Raw genomic sequence first — 20,389 nt, 5'->3', positions numbered from 1 at the left:
TTGAATTCTAAGTGTGGCTCCAGCTTAGGATGAAAAGAGAAGAATAAACAGTGTAACCAGTTATACATGACAATGTAAATCAAATGTACATATGATTCAATTTTTCAAGACAAAAATCAATAGTGAAATTAAAAAAAAAAAACCTTTACTGATGGCTTATATATTTTATTTATTTGCTGCAGATACTGAGTTCTTTTGCATTCAAGGTTGTGGGAAGAAGTTGCTATTTTACCTAATTTACATAGTTTAAAATTCTGACTGCATTGCACTAAAGATGCATTCTAACTTTGCAATGCAGATCAAACATTTATGACTTCTGAGAAACGGTGAATGGATGGGAAATGTCTTTGAAAGGGTAGAACTTGGGAGTCTATAAATGGATTTTTAAGGGAAATAAACTGCAAGTAAAAGGATGTACTTTTTACAAACTCTTTAAACTAATTAATGAAGATATAAAATATTTTAAGTGGACACAAACAAAGAGATATTCTATTCCAAAATATGACAGTGAGCACAGTGCACATAAATTGCATGTTGTAGGACAGCAGCTTCAGCTGCATTTTATACTCTTTGTTTGAGAACATTTATTAAGCACAGTTCTAGGTCTGAATTTATGACAGCTACTTAAAGATGCTGGCATCCTGCCCTTTGTAAAGCAGGTCTAATGTCAAAAGGATATCAATCAAAACCACAACCTGGTGTCCTCCCATCCCCAGTTAGGCTCCTGCTATCGAGCAAACACTAACCAATATGCACTTGGGAGGTCCTAGAAGATACAATCCCAGTGTCCACCTGATGGGACTACAAAATTGTGTAGTCCCTGTAAAATGCAGTGTGGAAATCCTTCAACAAAAAAAAAAAGAGTCAAAGGAGCATGTGAGTTTGTGTTCAGGCTCCTTGGGGTGGCAGAGAGAAGAATGGAAAGTAACATCTCTGAGCTATGTCTGTATTCTCTGTTCATGGCAGCTCTGTTTCAGTCACGAAAAAGTTGAAACCACTCAAATGCCCTACCACCCAAATGTCCACTGAGAAGTATGTACAAGTATACATGCGTGCACACACACACACACACACACACACACACACACACACACACACACACTCACACACCACATGCATATACAGTCTATCAAAACTATTAAGCTATCATGATAGCATTATTTACTGGCATCATTGAAGTAAATTGTGCTGTTGTAAGTTCTAAAAATATTTCTAAAGGGCTGGCATGTGTCAGTTACAAAGGGATAAATACATGTGGTTTCAACTACAGAAGCTATCCAAAATAGTTGACCTCATAGAAATTGGAAATAAAGGGGTACTGAAGGTGCTGGGAGGTTAGGCAAAAAGGAGGAAGCAGAGTTGTCTAATAGATTCACTGTTTCTATTTTGGAATAGGAAAATGTTGTGGTGATATGTTTTGTAAAAAGAATATATTTAACACTACTTAACACTTAAAATTGATGAAACGATACATTTTTATTTATATTACTTTGACATCATTTACAAAACAGTGACTTCAAATACTTTTGAGGTGACAGAATTGTTGTTTCCTAAAATAATGTCTTTAAATAGAGTAATGAACAATTTCTTTAGAGATTCAGCCTAAAATATTATGAATCAAGTTAGTCAGATAACTATCTAATGGGAAGATACAACCTATAAATTCCACTCTCTCAGAGGCGCAGGGGAGGGGTGATGGGGGAAAAACTCTAGGAGAGAGGAGACCAGGAGGGGGCCACATTTGGTATGTAGATAAATAAGATAATTAATTAATAAAAATGTGAATTTCTTTATGGGAATGGGTTTTATTGTTTGAGGATTGTATACAGGAATGTAATGTGTTTTGAGCAAATCCACACCCTTCCCATCTCCCCATTCCAAATCCTAGCACATCATCCCACACTACTACTCTTCTTTCTGTTTTACGTTCTCAGACGGTCCAGTCAGTGCTATCAGGATTGACATGGGTTTAGGGCCATTTCCTTTGCCATGACAACCATATCAGATGCCACATTCCTGATAGAAATCATTGACCATCTCTCTCCACAATAATTATCAATTGTCAAAAGCCCCTCAGGAGTGGTGGGTCTCTTCCAATCCATGTTGGGATTTCAGTTGGTCTGACCTTGTGCAAGCGTGCACAGCCTTACCAGCTGTGTGATGAGTATGACAGTGTGGGAGACAGAAATGACAGGCAGCAAGACTGCTGCCTTTCTTGTGAAAGATGCTAATGAAGTTCCTGAGTCACAAGGACAGAATAATGGTAGCCAGACAATTCAAACTTAAGGTAAGTCATCTAGGAAGAAGAGGAAAAGAATTCTGTTGTTGTTGAGCCATACTCCATATTCCAAAAACTTAAACTTAGGGTTAATTCTGAATAATTCAGTGAAGTGCCATGACAGAGAAGTCTTGTCTACACCGAGATCCACACATCAATTTCCTGCATGTTTCTATGGAAAAGTTAAATCAATTCCAAGTTCCTAACCAAACAATAAAATTTTATAACGCTAATTTCAGCCCAGATTTCTAGCTGCATTTTTACCAAAACTTAAACTCAATTCCAGAAACAATAAATATTTAAACGTTGTTCTAGTTAAATAAATGTATCTGAATATCAATATGTCTGTGATATGTACTTTAGAAGAGAACTCTTCAAAGTCCTATTAGCAGTCAACTCTTTGTTTGTTTGTTTGTTTTTATTGGTTATTTTATGTATTTACATTTGAAATGTTGTCCCCTTCCTAGACTCCCCTCCACAAGCCCCATCACATCCTCCATGTCCTTTGACTCTAAGAGGGTGCTCCTCCACTTCCCTACCCACTCCTACCTCATCCCTAACTTCCCCACCCACTCCAACCTCATCCCTAACATCCAGCGTTGCTAGGGAATCAAGCCTCCACAGGACCAAATGCCTCCCCTCTCACTGATGTCAGATAAGGCTAAGGTTTGATAATTTAATAAAGAACATTTTAGAATACCTCCATATTTTAAGTGATTATAACATGCTGTTGTTCACATTTAAAAAAAATTAACCTGGGAATGAATTTTATTTTGTTCTCTGTTTAGGAAACTGACTTTTTGAAAACATAATTAAATATGAATGGATGGTGGAATAGGCACAGGTGAACAGAAAGGGTAGATGGCAAAGAGCGTGTGATTGAAAATTGAGAATTAGCAAAGTAAAGATGAGAGAGAGAGGAAGAACTCAGTGCTTGAATTCCAGCTTCCTTACCCAGGAGCACCTCGCTTAGTAGCTCAAACTTTAGAATGAAGTACATGAAAACCTCCACTCCTAACAATTCAGACTAAAACATTTAGTTATGATTGATACCATTTTAGGTGGATGGTTGGATGGCTATAGGGGTAAATGATTTGAAAGTGAAGTATCTTCCTAATATACACTTTGAGAATTCCTCTATTAATATCAGTTCTGAGGCATGTGTAGTGCCCAAAGTAAAAACACACAGCCTAAAGCACCCTCCAAATCCAGGGTGTGCCATTTCCATGCAACAGGGGAGCCACGTAATTGACTTGTAGTCTGAAATTTTATTAAATGATGCTTTGCTGAATGGACAGATAGTTGTTTTCACTACACATTGAATAACTTCAGGATATATAATCGCTTAAATAATCTGCAGCATTGTCAGCATGGTGTCTCATTCATGCTTTCAGTAAGAACAATAGAAACTTGTTTTAAATGTCTTTTTTTAAAGATGTACTATTTCTAGTTCTAAAGATAAACACAGCTTTGTGGGGAGTCACGTGAAAAGGAATTAAAAGTCAAAAGGTATAACCTGAGACTCCAACCTTGAGAAGGTGTTCCTGGCGTAGTGCATGATACTGTCAAAATCGTATCTTTCCCCAAGAGAGTTCACTTCTCCAGGCTCCATCTTTAGAAAATTGTACTCTTGACCTAAGAGTCCAGAAAAAACAACATCATAGGAGACTCGTAAGTGAACGAAAAGAGAACAGAACTCTGGGTCCTCTATTTGGGTTTTACTAAGTGGCTGGCGTTGCTGTTGCTTGTCTTTATACAGTTATCCATTCATGAGCAGGACCAAGGCAAACCCATATGTCCTCTCCAATGCCCAAGGGACACCGGAGTAGAACAATGAGCTAACTTCTACAAAAAAGATAAAGTAAAGCATATTGTTCTTCCAAATACTCTTTATCTATCTCATAATATTCTTTTCTTGAAAGTATTATTGCTGGTGGGTGTTACACAAATAATTATAATTTTTTATAACCACAGTTTAACAAAAATTCAAGTAATCATGTTTTGACACAAATTTCATTTTTATCAGTCACGCTACAAAAGTAATGTTTGTGTCTTTTAGACACCGCTCTTGAAAAACCACCTTTTTTCAAGCCTCTGATTCACACCATAAGGCATAAATGCACAAAACATCACTGCATGTAAATTTAAAGCCAACATTTGTTCTTTTAGACACTGCTCTGGAAAAAACCACTTAATATCACAGTAATGCACAATCTATTTGCATTGTGAATATTTTCAGCATAGAATATTCCTGCTGTGGTAGTTCCTGTCAATCAGAAACCTTCATGCAGTAACTTCTCTTTTCCCTATCAGCCTAAATGTTTAGTGAAAAAAATGTATTAAGAATTACAGTTTTTTAGCACTGTGTATATTTATTTACTTAAATATCTAGTTTTATTATATACACATCTCTTCCTTGTTTTAGCATATATTTATCTTGAATCAGAAATACACTCAAAAGAAGGGGCCATATTCAAATTTTGTCTCTATTGTAAGTTTAGTTCTTCAGTCCACATGATAAAATAGTGTTGACAGCCAGAAAAACAATACAGAGATGTTGCACAGTAAGCCTCTCATCGACTTGATGCTTGAAAAAAGCTTCAGAAATATTATGTCCTCTTTGTTTCACTGTCAATGATATAAATGCAAGATGAACACCGATACTGGTCCAGGTCCCTAGTGTTCCACATGGTCATATGCATTTTCTTTGATTTGCCCCCATGGTTCTGGGGACCATGCTCCACTAATTCTGCTCTTATTTCTACATGTTACTATAGTCATTCAGAAGACATTTCTAAATGTTGCTTAAACATTGCTGCTGCCAATCCTGTATATGAAACAATATTATTATTTATCTGTTTCCTTATCTTTAGATACTCCCCCAATGAAACTTTATTTCTTTGATACTAAGAAGGATCATTACAGGGTTTTTTGAAACCAAAACTACGCTAAAAATAACAGTGTTTGTCTTTTTCCTTTCTCAAACAAAGAAACAAAAACAAAAACAAAAACAAACAAAACAAAAACTTGTTAGTCAGTATTTCTTGTTCCATTTGATAGAACCAATATTTGTATTGCTGCCTGAAATAAAAGTTTTGAAGATTTCTTTTTATGTTTCCCTTAACACTTTTTTGAGAATGTTTTGCCTTTTTCTGCTCAAATACTGAGAAGCTACTAATATCTCAGAAACTGTTTATGCTGGGTTCTGCTTGTTCTCAGGAACATTAGTTTCACCCTCCTTTGAAAAGTAGAGCTTTTTCAAATCTGATCTGTGATGGTTGAAATAGAATAGCCCCCTTAGGTACAAATACTTGAATGCTTGGTCCTCAGGCCATGAAACAGTTTGGGAAGAATTAGGAGGTGTTCTTGTTAGAAGAGTTGTATCTCTGGGAGTGGACTTTGAGGTTTCAAAAGCCAACACCATTCCCACTTTGATCTTTCTTCTTCCTACCTGCAGATCAAGATATGAGCTCTCAACTACTGTTCCAGTGGCATGCTTGCTTGTTGGCTGCCATGCTCTCTGCCTTGATGGTCAAGCACTCCCATTTTAATCCTCAAAATCAGAAGGCTCTAAATAAACTCTTAACTCTACAGTTGTCTCAGTCAGGGTGTCTCATCACAGCAGCGGAAAAGTAACTAGCACACAATCCTTCAGTTATTCCTTAGTAGGGATGAAGCATACATTTTGTACACCTACATAGAAAATGTTGATTCTTCAGAACTTCCCTGGGTAATTAATAATTAATAACTAATCACCACTTATAACTTGATATGGAGCATTAGCATAGGGCTAAATATCATGGTAAGGTATTGTAGCCTAAACATTCCATCACCTTTTTTATTGCTTAATTGTTTCCTTTTGAATTTTCTTAATTGTAATCTTTTTGACAACTGATTTTATTTGCCAAAAGTAGTATTTGCCATGATTTTCTCATACTCTCTTGTATTCTCAAAGTGTGTGCCTGTTAATGTGTTTTTCCTCAGACTCTTCTGTGTTTATCCACAGAATTTACATTAGGCTCTGCATTTTTTTATAGCAGTATCTCCACTACTACTTCTCTGGTCAGTGAAATGAAGCAGATGAAGATTAAACAAACAAACAAAAAGCAAATCGACACTCCTGATTACAGAAAATTCTAAAGAAATTCAACACAGTCTTTTCATTGACTGTGATGAGGAAAATAGTTTGTCCTTTACTCCACTTAAGTGTCAGATGCATTCTACAACAGAAGGACCGAGTTTAGACATTGATTTCAAATGAAATGTGCTGGTATATTTTAGTATGAAAGTTAAAGTAAACAGTAAGAATAGTATCACCCACAAGACTCAAGGAGAAAGTTAGATTTAACCATAAATTATATTTCCATTAGTGAAGACATCCTTTAAAAAATCTGTTTTTATTATAGTCAAGTCTGTGAAGAAAAATCTTCAAAAACCCATTAAGAATATCCTGGGTATGACTCATTTCAATGGATTGATTCTCTCCAGAAATTATACCTGACCTAACACCGATTCCCATAGCCATAGTACATAAAGCAAACCTCAAACACATTTAAGTCAAGCCTAAATTAATTTAGCCTAAATCAAATAAATAAGTATAAAATGATTTATTAAAATTACTAAATCTTGTCAGCTTATTGCTCATGAGCTCATTTCTATTTATGAAAAGCGCAGATATATAAAATAAAATAACTACCTCTTAGTAAACAAGGCTTAGAAATAGCAATTTTTAAGACAGTAAAAGTTTGAGTTTACTACATTAGAAAAGAAAACGCTATACAGTTTAGAAATGTCAGTTTGTAGGTTCCAATAGGGCTTACCTGGCTGGATGTTCTCTCTTATGATGGTGACATGGTTGTCTCGGTCTGGGCGGGTATGCTCATGCCAGAAGCCTATCACATGGCCCAGTTCATGAACAACAATTCCAAACTTGTCACAGTTCTTGCCAATAGAGATGGCCTGAGGGCCATTCCCCCGCCGACCAACATAGGAGCAGCATCTAAAAAAAAAAAAAAAAAAAAATGGACACCAAAGAAAAAACTTATGAGGAGAAGACAAATGGACAGGACAGGATGGAACTTTTAGAAACCTTAGTGATCACCTGTATAGCACAACATATCCTCAGTCAGAACAGCCTTTCATGAAGGAGTTTTAATTTCATGCATGTTAAAAGTTTCTCAATAAGTAAGTGCGTGAAAATCATCTTCCTATTTGAATGTAATCTTTGCCATATTTTCACACATATTTAGAGGTTATATTAGAGACAGTTATGGTAATGATGTCATGTAATGTGCTGTTGAAATGTATATTCAGCTCTCAATATCTGCATCTATAATGACTACATGGTTCTGTCAGTATAAGGATCAGTGTGGTTATCCTCCATCAACCCAATACTACTTTTCTTTTAAGTTAAATTTGTTTTTACCCTTTTGGGAAAAAGAAAAAATATCCATCTGTGAGAAGGCATTAGATAATCAGCATATAAATTAATCTTCTTAATAAAGGAATGATGCTAAAAATAATGCTTTTTAAAAATTAATAAAAAGAGATAGGGCAATAGTTTAGGGGTTAAGTAGCTACCATGGCACATGTAAGGACCAGGGGTTAGGTAATCAAACCAATGGAGATATAGATAGGCCTAGGGTGTCATATAATCCTAGCTTCTAAGGGCATAACAGAGGCTAATTATTAAACAAGGCTGATAGAAGTACGGATTAACCATATGAACCAATCAGTGGTTTGCTTAAGAGATGCATTGAGGATAGTTCCAAAATCAATCTAGGTCTGTCCATATGCACACACACACACACATACACACACACACACACACACACACACACACACACACACACACACACACACACACTCACAAACGAATGCAGAAAAATGTCAGTGGAGTGGACAGACAAGATGTCTGGAAAGATAAAGAAGACACATGTTTGATTCTCATGACCCATATGATAGAGGACTCACTACAGGAATTTGTTCTCTTATCTCTATATGTGTGCCATGGCATGAATATCTACACAGATTAATAAGCACATGGACCCACAAAAAGTAAACATGATGACATTACAAAAGTTAAGTAAAGATGAATTACCTATGGTTAGTACTTATCTGGATAAAGAGCTTCAATCTCAATGCCTTCCCAAATTTTATATGTCACAACAAAACCCTGATGAAATTGTTTAAAGTAGGGTTTGAAAATTAATTGGTCATGAGATCAGATTCCTCATTAATAAGGTCAGAGCTCTTTTGGAGGTAGACCTAAAAAGATACCTTCAACCTTTCTACCTTGTAAGAACACAACCTAAACACAGTTATTTAACATCCAAGAACTGTTCTCACCACACTCAGAATTCACAAAGTTCACAGTGTATCAGATACCCAGGCTATGACGCTCAGTGACAAAGCACTGTGTAGCCTATAACAACTCACCAGTTGGTAGTGTGTTAGTTTGAATATGCATAGCCCATGGACCATACCACTATTGGGGTGTGTGGTCTCATTGGAGTTGTGGCCTTGTTAGAAGTGTATCACTGTGTAGGTAGGCTTTGAGGGCTCCCATTTATAAGTTCCACCATTCCACCCAGTGTGGAAGGGAGCCTCGTCTTGGTTCTCTGTGGAAGAGACCCTCCTCCTGGCTGCCTGCCTTTGGATCACATATCAAACTCTCAGCTCCTTCTCCAGCACACTGTCTGCAAGCATGGACTGAACCATTGAAACTGTTAACTGGGTTAAATGTTTGTTTTTATAAGAGCTGCTTCTGTTGTGCTGTGTTTTCATAGCAATAAACCCCTAACTAAGACAGTCAGGTTTTGAAAACATTGTTAAAGTGTTATAAGATGTGTGTATTGAACAGTCACTAAATATTAGAGTGTAAAATTCAATATACCTGCTCAAGGAGGCCCATTAGCAGTCAGACGGAATGCTAGGCACTCAAGAACACTTTATTGTACATTGTGTTAAATTTGTTGACATTTGTATATACTTGATGTTTTACATTTAAATGCAGGTTCCATGTATTCATTTACATAGTCATCCATGCACATGTGTGAGAGTGTGTGATAGAGAATCATGTATAAACTTATAAGAGCAAACACACAGATGATATCTATTTTAAAGTACATTTCTAATGTTATAATTTGTAGTCATGGGTGCACATAAAGTTTATCTGAAACATTTAATAATTACAGATTACATGCAAATATTCTTGGACTATTCTCCTCAACTCAAAATACAGCAGCACTAGCTGGGCTCTAAATTAGGAATAAGAGGGCATTAGACACTGTCAAAGGCCTTTTGTATTATTTTTAAGTGCAATAAATTATTTGTTCAAATGGTGGAAGGAGATTTCAGTTTTGCCAATTTGACAGTCTTGTGGATTGTACAAATTCTTGTATCACACCATCCTCATTCTTCCCAACTTAATGTTGCAATCTTTAAAAACTATAAAATTTTAACTCATGCTATGTTAACTTGAGAAGTTAATTCAGACTCATTATTTGTGAGTTCTATGTCAACTAATTAAGGTTAATGCATCAGGAACATGTCTTTGGTAACTCATGGGGAAAAGTGATAATTAACAAACATTCTCTTTTCCGCCTACACATGTTTTATAGACAGTTCATACAATTTACACACAAGTACTTACTACATATTGAAAAATAACTTCTTACACATTCAAGCATTACTTGATTTAGAGAAAAAATTTACTTTTGTAAAGTGTGGAAATTTAAACTATAATATTTGCTATTTTAAAGTAACAGTAAGTAGACAGAAATATCTGATGATTATATCGCAATTAAACTACTCATGTTGACTCATTCTAGCTGGTTATATTCAGAGAACGCAGCACTCTGCAAAAGGAATTCTGGGCATAGAAAAGGTATTTATTTAATCCTAAGACACCCTTTTTGGCAAAGTTGAACACAGAGAAATTTCTCATAACGAGATAGATTTCATAGTGGAAAGGCAAGCAGATTTCACAGTGCCTATTTCATAGAACTATCATTTTCAATGGCTCTGGGAAATAAAACCAATGTGGTACTTTGATCCTTGCCTAACTAAAGGTCTTAGATTCTGGACATTCAGGTTCATTATGTACATGCTTATAAAAATATCAGGCATGTGTTGACAAGGTGGCATGTGATTCAAAAATGCATGGCTGAGTCAGACACTGTCTTACTTTCTGGCAAAGTCAAGTAGGAAGCTATTTTCTTCTACTTGATTCTTTATATTATTAGTTGTTATTTTTATACTGTGATACATCAAAGGTCAATCTGACTCTCCCCATATCTCTCTCTCTCTCTCTCTCTCTCTCTCTCTCTCTCTCTCTCTCTCTCTCTCTCTCTCTCTCTCTCTCTCTCACACACACACACACACACACACACACACACAAAAGATTCCCATATAAGAAAATTTTATCTTACCTTAAATTATAAAAAGCAATCTAAGTCTCTTGTCTCTGGCTTTCATTTAAACTTTTCTGAACAGAACACCATAAAAGTTTTTTTTTCTATAGATCCATAACTTAGGGTTGCTTTTACTTTTTAAAATTACTTTCAAGTATTTTATTTAATCATTATATTTTCTCCATTAACATTACCCAATTCTTCAGCTATTTTCTACTTTTAAAATGCCTCAAGACATACAAGTTCAAGTGTCCCATTACACTATGAGATACATAAGGAAAAGGAGCTCTACCTCTTCTACTCATTGACATAGCACAAGCATTCAGGGCAATGTGCTCAAAGTAGTCACTACATGTTGAAGAGCTTACTTAAATATCTAGGCAACTTCCTTAGCTTCTCTACAGCCATGAAGAGCATCTCATTGAGTACCTCCCCAGTTTCATTCTCAATAAAGGTAACAACAAGCAAATACACCACCATCCTGTACACTAAGTAGCTCATCTTGGTGAAGATTAATGGTAACCTTAATCTTCTTTCAGCTTTCTCGGTTCAAGTACAACCAGTAATCCTCAAGCCTCCCTTTTCCCCCAGTAGCCAGCCTGGTTGGCTATCACTTTAAGCTATGCCCAGAATATTTCTCATGGGCTGCAGTATGAGTGCTGATTCCTAAGGGGCTATCATTTGTCATGTGGAGTGTTGGATGATCCACTAAATTCTTCTGTTTCTTTTTTACCTCACTATTACAGTGTGTGTCTCAACATCACAATAGTTTCCAAATATCACATAAGATTATACCATTATTCAGCAACTCTGTGGTAAATTGTGTCAATGCTCAAAAATACTTACTCCCCATCTCTGGCTGATGATTACAAGTCCCTGTTCCACTAATGCTGGGTTTGGTTAAATGGCTTGCTCTGGACAATATCACAGAAGCCAAAACTGTCATCTCTAGGGAAACCATTGAAGAGTCAACACATGGCTGACCATGTGGTTGCCATTTGGTCTGCCATAAGAAGCATTCTATCCAGAATGTGACATCCCCATGGCACTGCACAAAGGACTTAGATGGCCATGTGTTAGCAAAAAGTATCTGTTGCTCTCAGGATCTGAGATTGAGTCATGTTAGATTTGATGACATACATTCATACAAATGACAAAATCTGGCTGTCTGAATTCCTAAATTATCTTCCTAGCCATAAATATTAGCACATATATCTCATTTCTCACAACTAACCATGTTATCACGGCCCACTGTTATGACTGCCCTGTTTTACTTTGAACATGAAGTAGGCTCATGCTCTATTGACTTTTTATACTGATCACAGCAGAAACTTCAACCTCCAAAGCACTCACGTGGCTCTCTTCTACCCCTTTTCAAGTCTTCCCGTGAATCTGACCTTCAATCTTCTTAGATTATCTTTCCTCTAAGAAAGTGTTGTTATTTTTTCTGTTTTATTTTTAATTTTCTAGAATATCAGTATTTCAAGAGACAGAACCCCCACCTGTTCACTATTCCAGCTCTAGCTCACAGAATGGTCTCAGATGTCATAGCCTCCATAAATACTTCACGAGAAATTAGGTCCTATAAGTCAGAAAGGAGAGATGAGTCTCCAGTGGCAAAAGCAGCTACAACAAGGGATAAGTGAATTCTTTCTGTCTGCCACACCTCAACGTGGCTCTAATTTTTCCTTGTGGTGGGGCTAGCACTTATTTAAAAACTCCTAATAAATTAATTTTCATTAAATTAACTTGTTGCTGTTGTTGGCATACAGGAACCTTGGCTAACAACATCTTTTAACTGAAGTTCTCTTGAAAAAGAAAACACCTTCTGTTCAATGTTATGGTGCCCCGTGAAGTATGGATATGTCACAAAATGGTGAACACATGAAATAAATGCAGGAAAATTTAACAGGCATCTTATTTCAAACAGACTAAATTCAAATATTGAAACACAACCTAGAAAATAGTTAAATAAATTAAATTGGTAGGTGTTTTGAGATAAAACATTAACAAGTATTAAAGTAAAAAAATGTTGCCAAAGAAGGTAATAAAATAATAGACGTAATAAAGATAAAGGACATTAGGCAAAAATAACAAATTTTATGACATACATCTCTCATAAAAGCAAATCAAATAATTTTCATTGTTTATTCATAATTGTCTTATAATAATTACTATTATTAACAGCCATTCATTAAAATATATTATTTTTACATCTTAATTTTTACAAGAAGGAATTAAGATAAAATTATAAATTTATTGAAAATGGATCAAAGATAACATTTATTCACATTTTTTAATAAAATCAAACATTCTGGTAAATAAATGTGAAGAGTTATAACCTAAAACCATGAACCCCATTATAGCTAAATGACAAAATAATCTGGCTTATATCTTTTAATATTTAGTGGTTTATTTTGATTATTTTATTATATTTCATTATTTTTCTCCCCATGGTCAGTTTGCTTAGCAAACTAAGACCAAAATATGGTAATGTTCTACAACAGTGTCTTGCAACCTTTAAGACAATTTCTCATGGTGCAGTAACCCCCAACCATAGAATGATTTTCTTTATTGTGACATACATATCTGATGTGCAGGGTATCAGATTGTGACCTCCAGATAAGTGGTGACTGACAGGTTAAAAACCACTGTTCTAAGAGCTCCTGAAAGTTCCCTCCATTTTCAATGGTTCTCCCTATGTGTGCAGAGGAGACTCTCTTTTTTTAAATTCAGTTCCTAGTTTTAGAAATTATAAAACTCACAAGTTGTCTCATTGACAAAGTGTTAAAAACAAAATGTGTTTACTGTATTAACATTAGAAATAGAACTGATGAGGTCTGAAGAGAAGAGTTGGTGTTTCAGTACTCTGGCTACTATTTCAGAGGACCTGGGTCCGAGTCTCATCACCCATAGTGTACTCAGAATTGTCTGTACTTCAAGCTCCAAAGGATCCACTGTCCTCTTTTGGCTTCTGCAGGTACCAGGCACACACATAGTGCAAACATATACACAGCTAAAACACCAATACACATAAAATAAATACATTTATAAGAAAAAAAAATGGTACTGCAAATGCCCCATGGTACAGGCATGTCACATTTTATAGAGTCATAGAATAAGTAATCAAATGCTATATGTGCAATGCCTCAGTGTGTCACACATAAAATACCTAACACTGAACTCCGGAAGTAGTGATGGATGTTTAAATTGCTATATTCTAGCAGGTCCTAAGTATCGCATGCAATACCATTCCAAGACCTTTTCAACTCCAGATTAATTTTCATACTTATATGTAGCATCATATCAACAAACATGATGACATAACTGTATAATTAGCTCCGGGTAAAATTTTAACCATTGAGTTATTTTTATTGCAAAGTGTCATTACTATTACCAAAAAAAAAAAAATAAATAAAAAATAAAGCAGATGACAAAATCTGAAATGGTGTCCTCAAATCATCAAAATACAACATTAATACTATAATATTGACAAAAAATATTTACACGTAACACTCAATAGAGATGTGTGTGCGTGTGTGTGTGTGTGTGTGTGTGTGTGTGTGTGTGTGTATGTGTATGTGCCTCCCAGTGACAGAAAACAGATATAACCAACACCAAGTAACACTAGAAGAGAAATCAAGCTACATTTAATCAGATTTCTAGACAGAAATGTAAATTAATTTGAAGCACAGCAAGTAAGTTTTAAGGTTTAAATATGAGGACTTTATAAAACCTTTTAAACTGTTTTTTAATATATATGCATGGAGTGGGGTGGGAATGTCAATAGAGGTGCTCACAGAGATGTTGTGGGTCTCAGGAACTGAAGTTATAGCCACTTGCCAGTAGCCCTACTGTGTGTGCTGGAAACCAAACTGAAGTTTTCAGGAAAAGCAGTGATTTCGCTGAACCAGTGAGCTGTACCTCCAGTCCAAATAAAACAACTTTGAATGTTTGTCACTATTTGGACAGATGCTAAAACTGTAGCTTGCAATATTATGTAATTTGGGGAGAAATATGAAATATGAGATAGTTTATGTGACCATTACTCTAAGTTCCTGATATATTTTTGAGGAAGCTGGATTTGTCTTTCAGATCAAAGTTACATGAAAATGTTGTTAGGTATAAATGAGAATTCACTTCTAAAGTATAGAGTGAGTGTCTTCCTTTCAAATAAATTCAGCAAACACACTCAAATAGTTTAATAGCAATTATGGCTACTGGAAATCTGCAATAGAAGTATCTTTTGAAATACCATCTCAGTATTTAAAGAATATATTTATACTGAAAAATGTTTACATTCATTATTCATTGTGTGGGGGAGGTAGTAGGCATGTAGAAAAATGAAGACAGCTAGTGGGACTCTGTGATTTGATTATACCATGTGAATTGTGTAGATCATTTAGGCAAATCAGATCTGAGTGCAAGCACAATTACCCTCTGAAACACATTGCCAACTTCCTAAAATTATTATCTATCCTAATATAATATTTCGTTTGCTCTGATGTATGCATATAGATTTAGCTTATTTATCTCCTACAGCCCTCCACAACTTCTGAATCAACACACATTTCTCTTTAAATGCCAAATCCTCTTTTTTATTCCTTTATTTTCCTAAAATCATTTCTAAAAAAAAAATCTATCCTTTAAGCACATTTAGAAAACACAATTGTAGGAAAAAAAAATCAAAGAATTTTAGAAATTCTGAAGTCTTGTGTGAAGCAATGTTTAGAAGATAGTTCTTGTGACCGCAACTTGATGAAGTAATACAAGTAATTCTGGCTCTAAAGGTCTGAGATGCTATGGAAGAGAGCCTGAGTACCTGCGCAGGACAGCAGAGTCCAGATAACATTCTGGGTAACTACTAGAAAATAGACCGCTTAGACTTCCTAGGGAGTCTGGATACAGACAGTGAAGCTTCTACATGAAGACAGCCAAGGCCTAGAAAAACTGTTGTGACAAGAGAAAAGACCTGTATGGGGAGGTATTGATTCCCTAATTTGTTCTTGATTGTGTCAATAAAGAAGGTAGTAGCCAATCCTTGGGCAAAGGGGAAAAGGTGGGACTTTCTGATCCCAGGAGGAAAAGAAGAGAAGAAGGGGTCGAGAAGGAGGGTACCACTGGTGATGGAGCGGGGAAGTGGCGGACTGGAAGGTCTCAGGGCACCTATAGTTTGTAGCCTCCACCATGGACGGAGGCCAAGGAGGATTGGGCACGACATTCTTCGCCCAGGCATTGAGTTATCTGGCTAGTTTTAAAATATTAAGGCTGGCTGATGTTTTCTCTCCTTAGTGACTAAGGTGGGCAGGAGAAAGGGCACAGCCGGGACTGTCTGGCAGGAGAGGTTTAGGGAGCCTAGGTAGAGCTCTCGAAAAAGAGCTAACATGTTTTTAAAATTACACTCAACACGACCTGCAAGGGGACCCAAAGCCCACTGGTAAGGATATACATTTGATTGAATGGAAATTTCCTCGTGCAAAGCATAGGATCTCCCTTGGCAAACAGGAAGAATGGTGTTCTGAGTCTTCAAAAGTGAAGTCTGTTCTCCACTTACCCACAAGGCCTGTAAGTGAACACAATGTAGCTTTCTTCATCACTTCTCTCAGTGAACGTCACACAGGTGTGCTTTTCCCAGTGTCTCATGGCCTGCTTGAACATAGCTCTCTGGCTGCCTGGAAGAATTCAGGACTTTAATAAAACAGCGTAGGCTTGCAAGTGTGTGTTGTATCGGTTCCCCAGTCCTGGCTGGCAGTTCACAATGGCACCCAGCACTGGCACCAACCACATCTGGTTCACCACACCACAAACAAGTCAGTGTTCAGCATCTACACTCACTTTATAATCAGAGTGTGAAGCCCCACTAGCATTACAAATGCGTGAATACAAGACTCTGTGTGGATTGATGTTAAGGTGATATATGGTTGGACAGTGGATAGGTAGGTGGAGAAAAGGTAGGAAAACAGGAGGAGCAGAAATTGTGGGAGCAATCTAGGTGGAACTCGATAAGAGTGATTTGGATGCAGTTGGATTTAATTGGTGTTTAGGTATATATGAATATTTTAAGGGATTCTCTAGGTCTTTTAACTCATGGGGAAGGACGGTTTGTATTTTTGTTCATTAGATATAATCTTACTGTATAGAGGGTTTGTGGATTGAGAATTTAATATATAAACCTATCATACAAAGCTACTGGGATTTGGATTTATACTTGTGCTGAGTGGTAGAGGAAACACAAGGGGTGGTCAATCCACCCAGGACATTAGCAACAGGGCTGGTGGAGTGAACCTCCAGGGAAAGGAATCTCGGGGAAAGTGTAGCTCGTAGACCTAGTGACAGAGTCCGTGAGCTCTGTTCCACACTAGAGCAGCATCCGCGGAGTGAGACCACTGGGACCAATAAAGGGATGAGCCAACTTTTTAATATTTACTGCACCAACTCTGGGATGGGGTGTTCATTCTTCCTCTTAGTAAAAAGAAGCTGCCATTCCACAGTAAATTAGAAACCCAGTTTAAAACCCAGCACAATGCTTTGCACTCTAAAATGAAAAACTAAAGATATTTTGCTTCAAGTTCAGAGATGATTGAAATTAGCAATCTAGGTTAATGGAGCCCCCTTTACAGGTTTGGTTACACAGTATATTTTCTATGGCAATGCTCTGTAAAAACCTATGACTTGTATAATAAATTTATGTTTTCAGAAAAACACATCCTCACTGGGAATGTCTTACCAGTAAAGTTTCCTCCTATGACGTAAGGAATGACACCCCCAGGCCATATCCTCTCTGTTCTTGATGTTGCAGCTCTGGGAACTCGATTTTTCTCATTTTGATCTGACAGTTTTGGAGGCGCTTTTCCCTTCGTGGTGGTGTTATTTTGCTCCAAGCCTGCAGTGACATTTAAAACATTCTGTCAAACAGAAGTCCTCAGTCAGAGTCGTGTACCTCTTAAAGAATAAGTTAAAAGGTTATATATACATATATGTGAGATATCAAAAATGTCATTTTACATGATTATTAAATACATGCAAATACTTAAGTATTCCACGCCCCCAACATCATTTCTTTCTGTCCTATAATGTATGAATTTCTACATTGCACACAATAGGGAACAGAGGTCTACAAGAGGTGATGTCATGGAAAAACTGTCTTATCTGCCCATGAGCCATTCATCACAGTTGATAAAATATCACATTCAAGATTATTTCTATAAGCCATTCTGGCCACATACTTAATCATTGCAGTCAAGGTTGCTACTCCAACAGTACAGCCTAAAACCACAGACATCCCTTCATATACACAGGTGCTGATCACTGAGAAAATAGGCTGTCTCCATCCCTATCTCCTGGGCTCACATCCAGCTATCAGCCTGACCCAAAGGCTGCTACAACAGTGTAACAAAAAAATGTTGCCTATTCAGAGTCAACTCTAAGTCAAGAGTCTTCTTTTCTTTGCCATTCCTGGAATTTTTATTGCTGAGTTTTCTTTTCATTCATCAGTCCATGTCATTGTCATGCCTCTTGCTATGAAGTGCTTTATTGTGACAAATACTGAACAGAAGCTCTGAGGACAAAATAATGAATGTGTTTATCTCTGCAAAGTTCTTCAGGAAATGTATTAAAGTCACTTCTGGAAAGCAAGCTCTTTGGCCATTGGATTATTAACCTACCCACTGGAGACATATTAGGACATGAAACACAAGTAAAGAATTTTGCAACATGTTTTCAGAAACTACAAATAGAGATAAATTTAGTATTATGTGCATGAATTGATTATGAAACCACAGTGAAGATCTTATGAAATATAGACATTCATACATAAACATGTAACTGTTATTTGGTGTTTTGGTTGTTGTATTTAAATTTTATTTTCATGTGTATGGGTGTTTTGCTTGCATGTATGTCTGCACACTACATTTCTGCCAGATACCTACAGAAGGCAAACGAGAGCATTAGGTACCCTGGGACAGGGGATATAGCTGTAAGCTGCAGTGTTGGCACTGAGAATTGAACCAACGTCCTCGGAATGAGCACTTACTGCTCTTAACCACTGAACCTGGCCTCTTATTTTATTTTTACTCTGATTATGGTTCTTTTTCTTTCTTTTTTTTTTTTTTTGGCTATGGTTTTGGTTTGGGATTTTGTTTGGGGTCATATATTTGCTATTCATTTGTTTTGAAGCAAGGTCAAATAATAATTTGATTATTTGTTCCTAATAATTACAATTTAGCCTATCTCTAGCCCATGGCAATATACCTTACCCAACCTCCAAGGTGCTACAGACTATAGGCATGAGGAGCCATGCTGGGTTTAACAGTTTTCAACACTGCAATAGACTTTTTCCAGTTAATAAAAGTTATTTAAAAACAAATACTGCTGTGTGTGGCCTTTTTGCACTTTTAAAAATTGGTGCAGATCAATAGCCTATAGAAATATTTTGGTATAAAACTTAATAAACTTAAAATAAATATCAATAATAAAGTAATAAATCATTTTATGTAATGAAAACCTTAAAGTAAAAATAAGATTTCGTTTTGCTTCAACCGAAACTCTAGAAACTGTGCGTGAAATACCAATTAACAAAACACAGATGAACAAGAGACTGTCTCACCATATCCTTTACCTACTTTACAGAACAGTGGCACACTGATCTTAATTAACTGAATTTCTATGTGTATCATATTCACTGTACAGCAAGTCAAGTGTCTGCAACTTTAAACATTGTATACCAGAGCCAATCCTTCTGATCCGGTCTATAAGTTGGTAGAGTGCACCTCGTTTCTTTGGCATGCCATGGTCTCCAAAGCCACCTAAAGAACAAAAATGCATATATATTAAGTCTAATATCATCACCAGTTTTTGCAAATAAATAATACTGATACTGATTATTTCCCCTTGCTCATGTTCTTTATGTGGAATTAGTATGTTAGAAATGAATGTTCATAAATCTGTAGAGGATAAGGTTTGTATAGGAACATGTGTTAGTAACTAAAAATAAGGAGGCAGGAAAAGCTCAAAAGAGAACTTCAATCATGACTTTATATGGGCATTGTGAAAATTGAGTTATTGATAATCTGAAACATTTTTCTTCTCTGTGACCTCAACACCACCTGTTGCCACATAATCGTGTTATTCAGAATGACAGGAAGTCTCAGAGCCCCTGTGATTGCTTCCCAGCTATTTCTATGTAAACTGAGTCTGTTCAGATGTCCTGCAAGTAAGTGGGAATCAAAAACACTAGAGTGCAAGCTTACAGGCAAGTATTGTTCCAAAATATCAGATCAAATTCTTAGTACATTTAACAACATTTTGAAAGTGATTGTCTCTACATGATCAGAAAAAAGTCACACAATGAATACCCAAATGGAGCTTTAACTGCAAAATATGTTGCTTTACAATATGTTGTTTGCAAGATTTTTAAAAATTAAAAAGCTTTAAAGAATGTTTTAGAACGTAAAATGTGAGGAGAGGAATAAAGAAATCTAACCTCTTAAACAGAAGCCAAATGTCCTTATAAGGCAAACTGGTGGGAGTATAGGCTAGTGGTCTGCTTAATTGTTTCCATTACATGGTCACATTTATGCTGTGCATCTTGAGAAAAATTTTTGAAATTTTTTCCATCAGACATTTCAGAAAGATGAGGTCATACTAAAATGTACTAATTCCTAACCAGCTACTTGAAATCCTTTTAAAGTGTGGACTG

The 20,389-nt window shown here is 36.3% G+C and overlaps 1 protein-coding gene across 1 annotated transcript in view; it reads right to left on the bottom strand.

Moving 5' to 3' along the window:
- The window catches only part of TLL1 (tolloid like 1), a gene marked incomplete at both ends in the record, with an annotated part of 187,307 nt that overhangs the window by 82,935 nt on the left and 83,983 nt on the right, over positions 1-20,389 (bottom strand). The window contains 5 exons of the mRNA XM_080928277.1: positions 3,808-3,913; positions 7,099-7,277; positions 16,247-16,364; positions 17,420-17,575; positions 19,416-19,496. Coding sequence (XP_080784403.1) covers positions 3,808-3,913; positions 7,099-7,277; positions 16,247-16,364; positions 17,420-17,575; positions 19,416-19,496 — 640 coding nt within the window. The remainder of the gene's footprint in view (positions 1-3,807; positions 3,914-7,098; positions 7,278-16,246; positions 16,365-17,419; positions 17,576-19,415; positions 19,497-20,389) is intronic.

The sequence above is a fragment of the Micromys minutus genome (assembly GCF_963924665.1).
Source record: "Micromys minutus genome assembly, chromosome: 14".
Lineage (NCBI taxonomy): Eukaryota > Metazoa > Chordata > Mammalia > Rodentia > Muridae > Micromys > Micromys minutus.
This window is presented reverse-complemented; position numbering and strand designations above follow the sequence as displayed.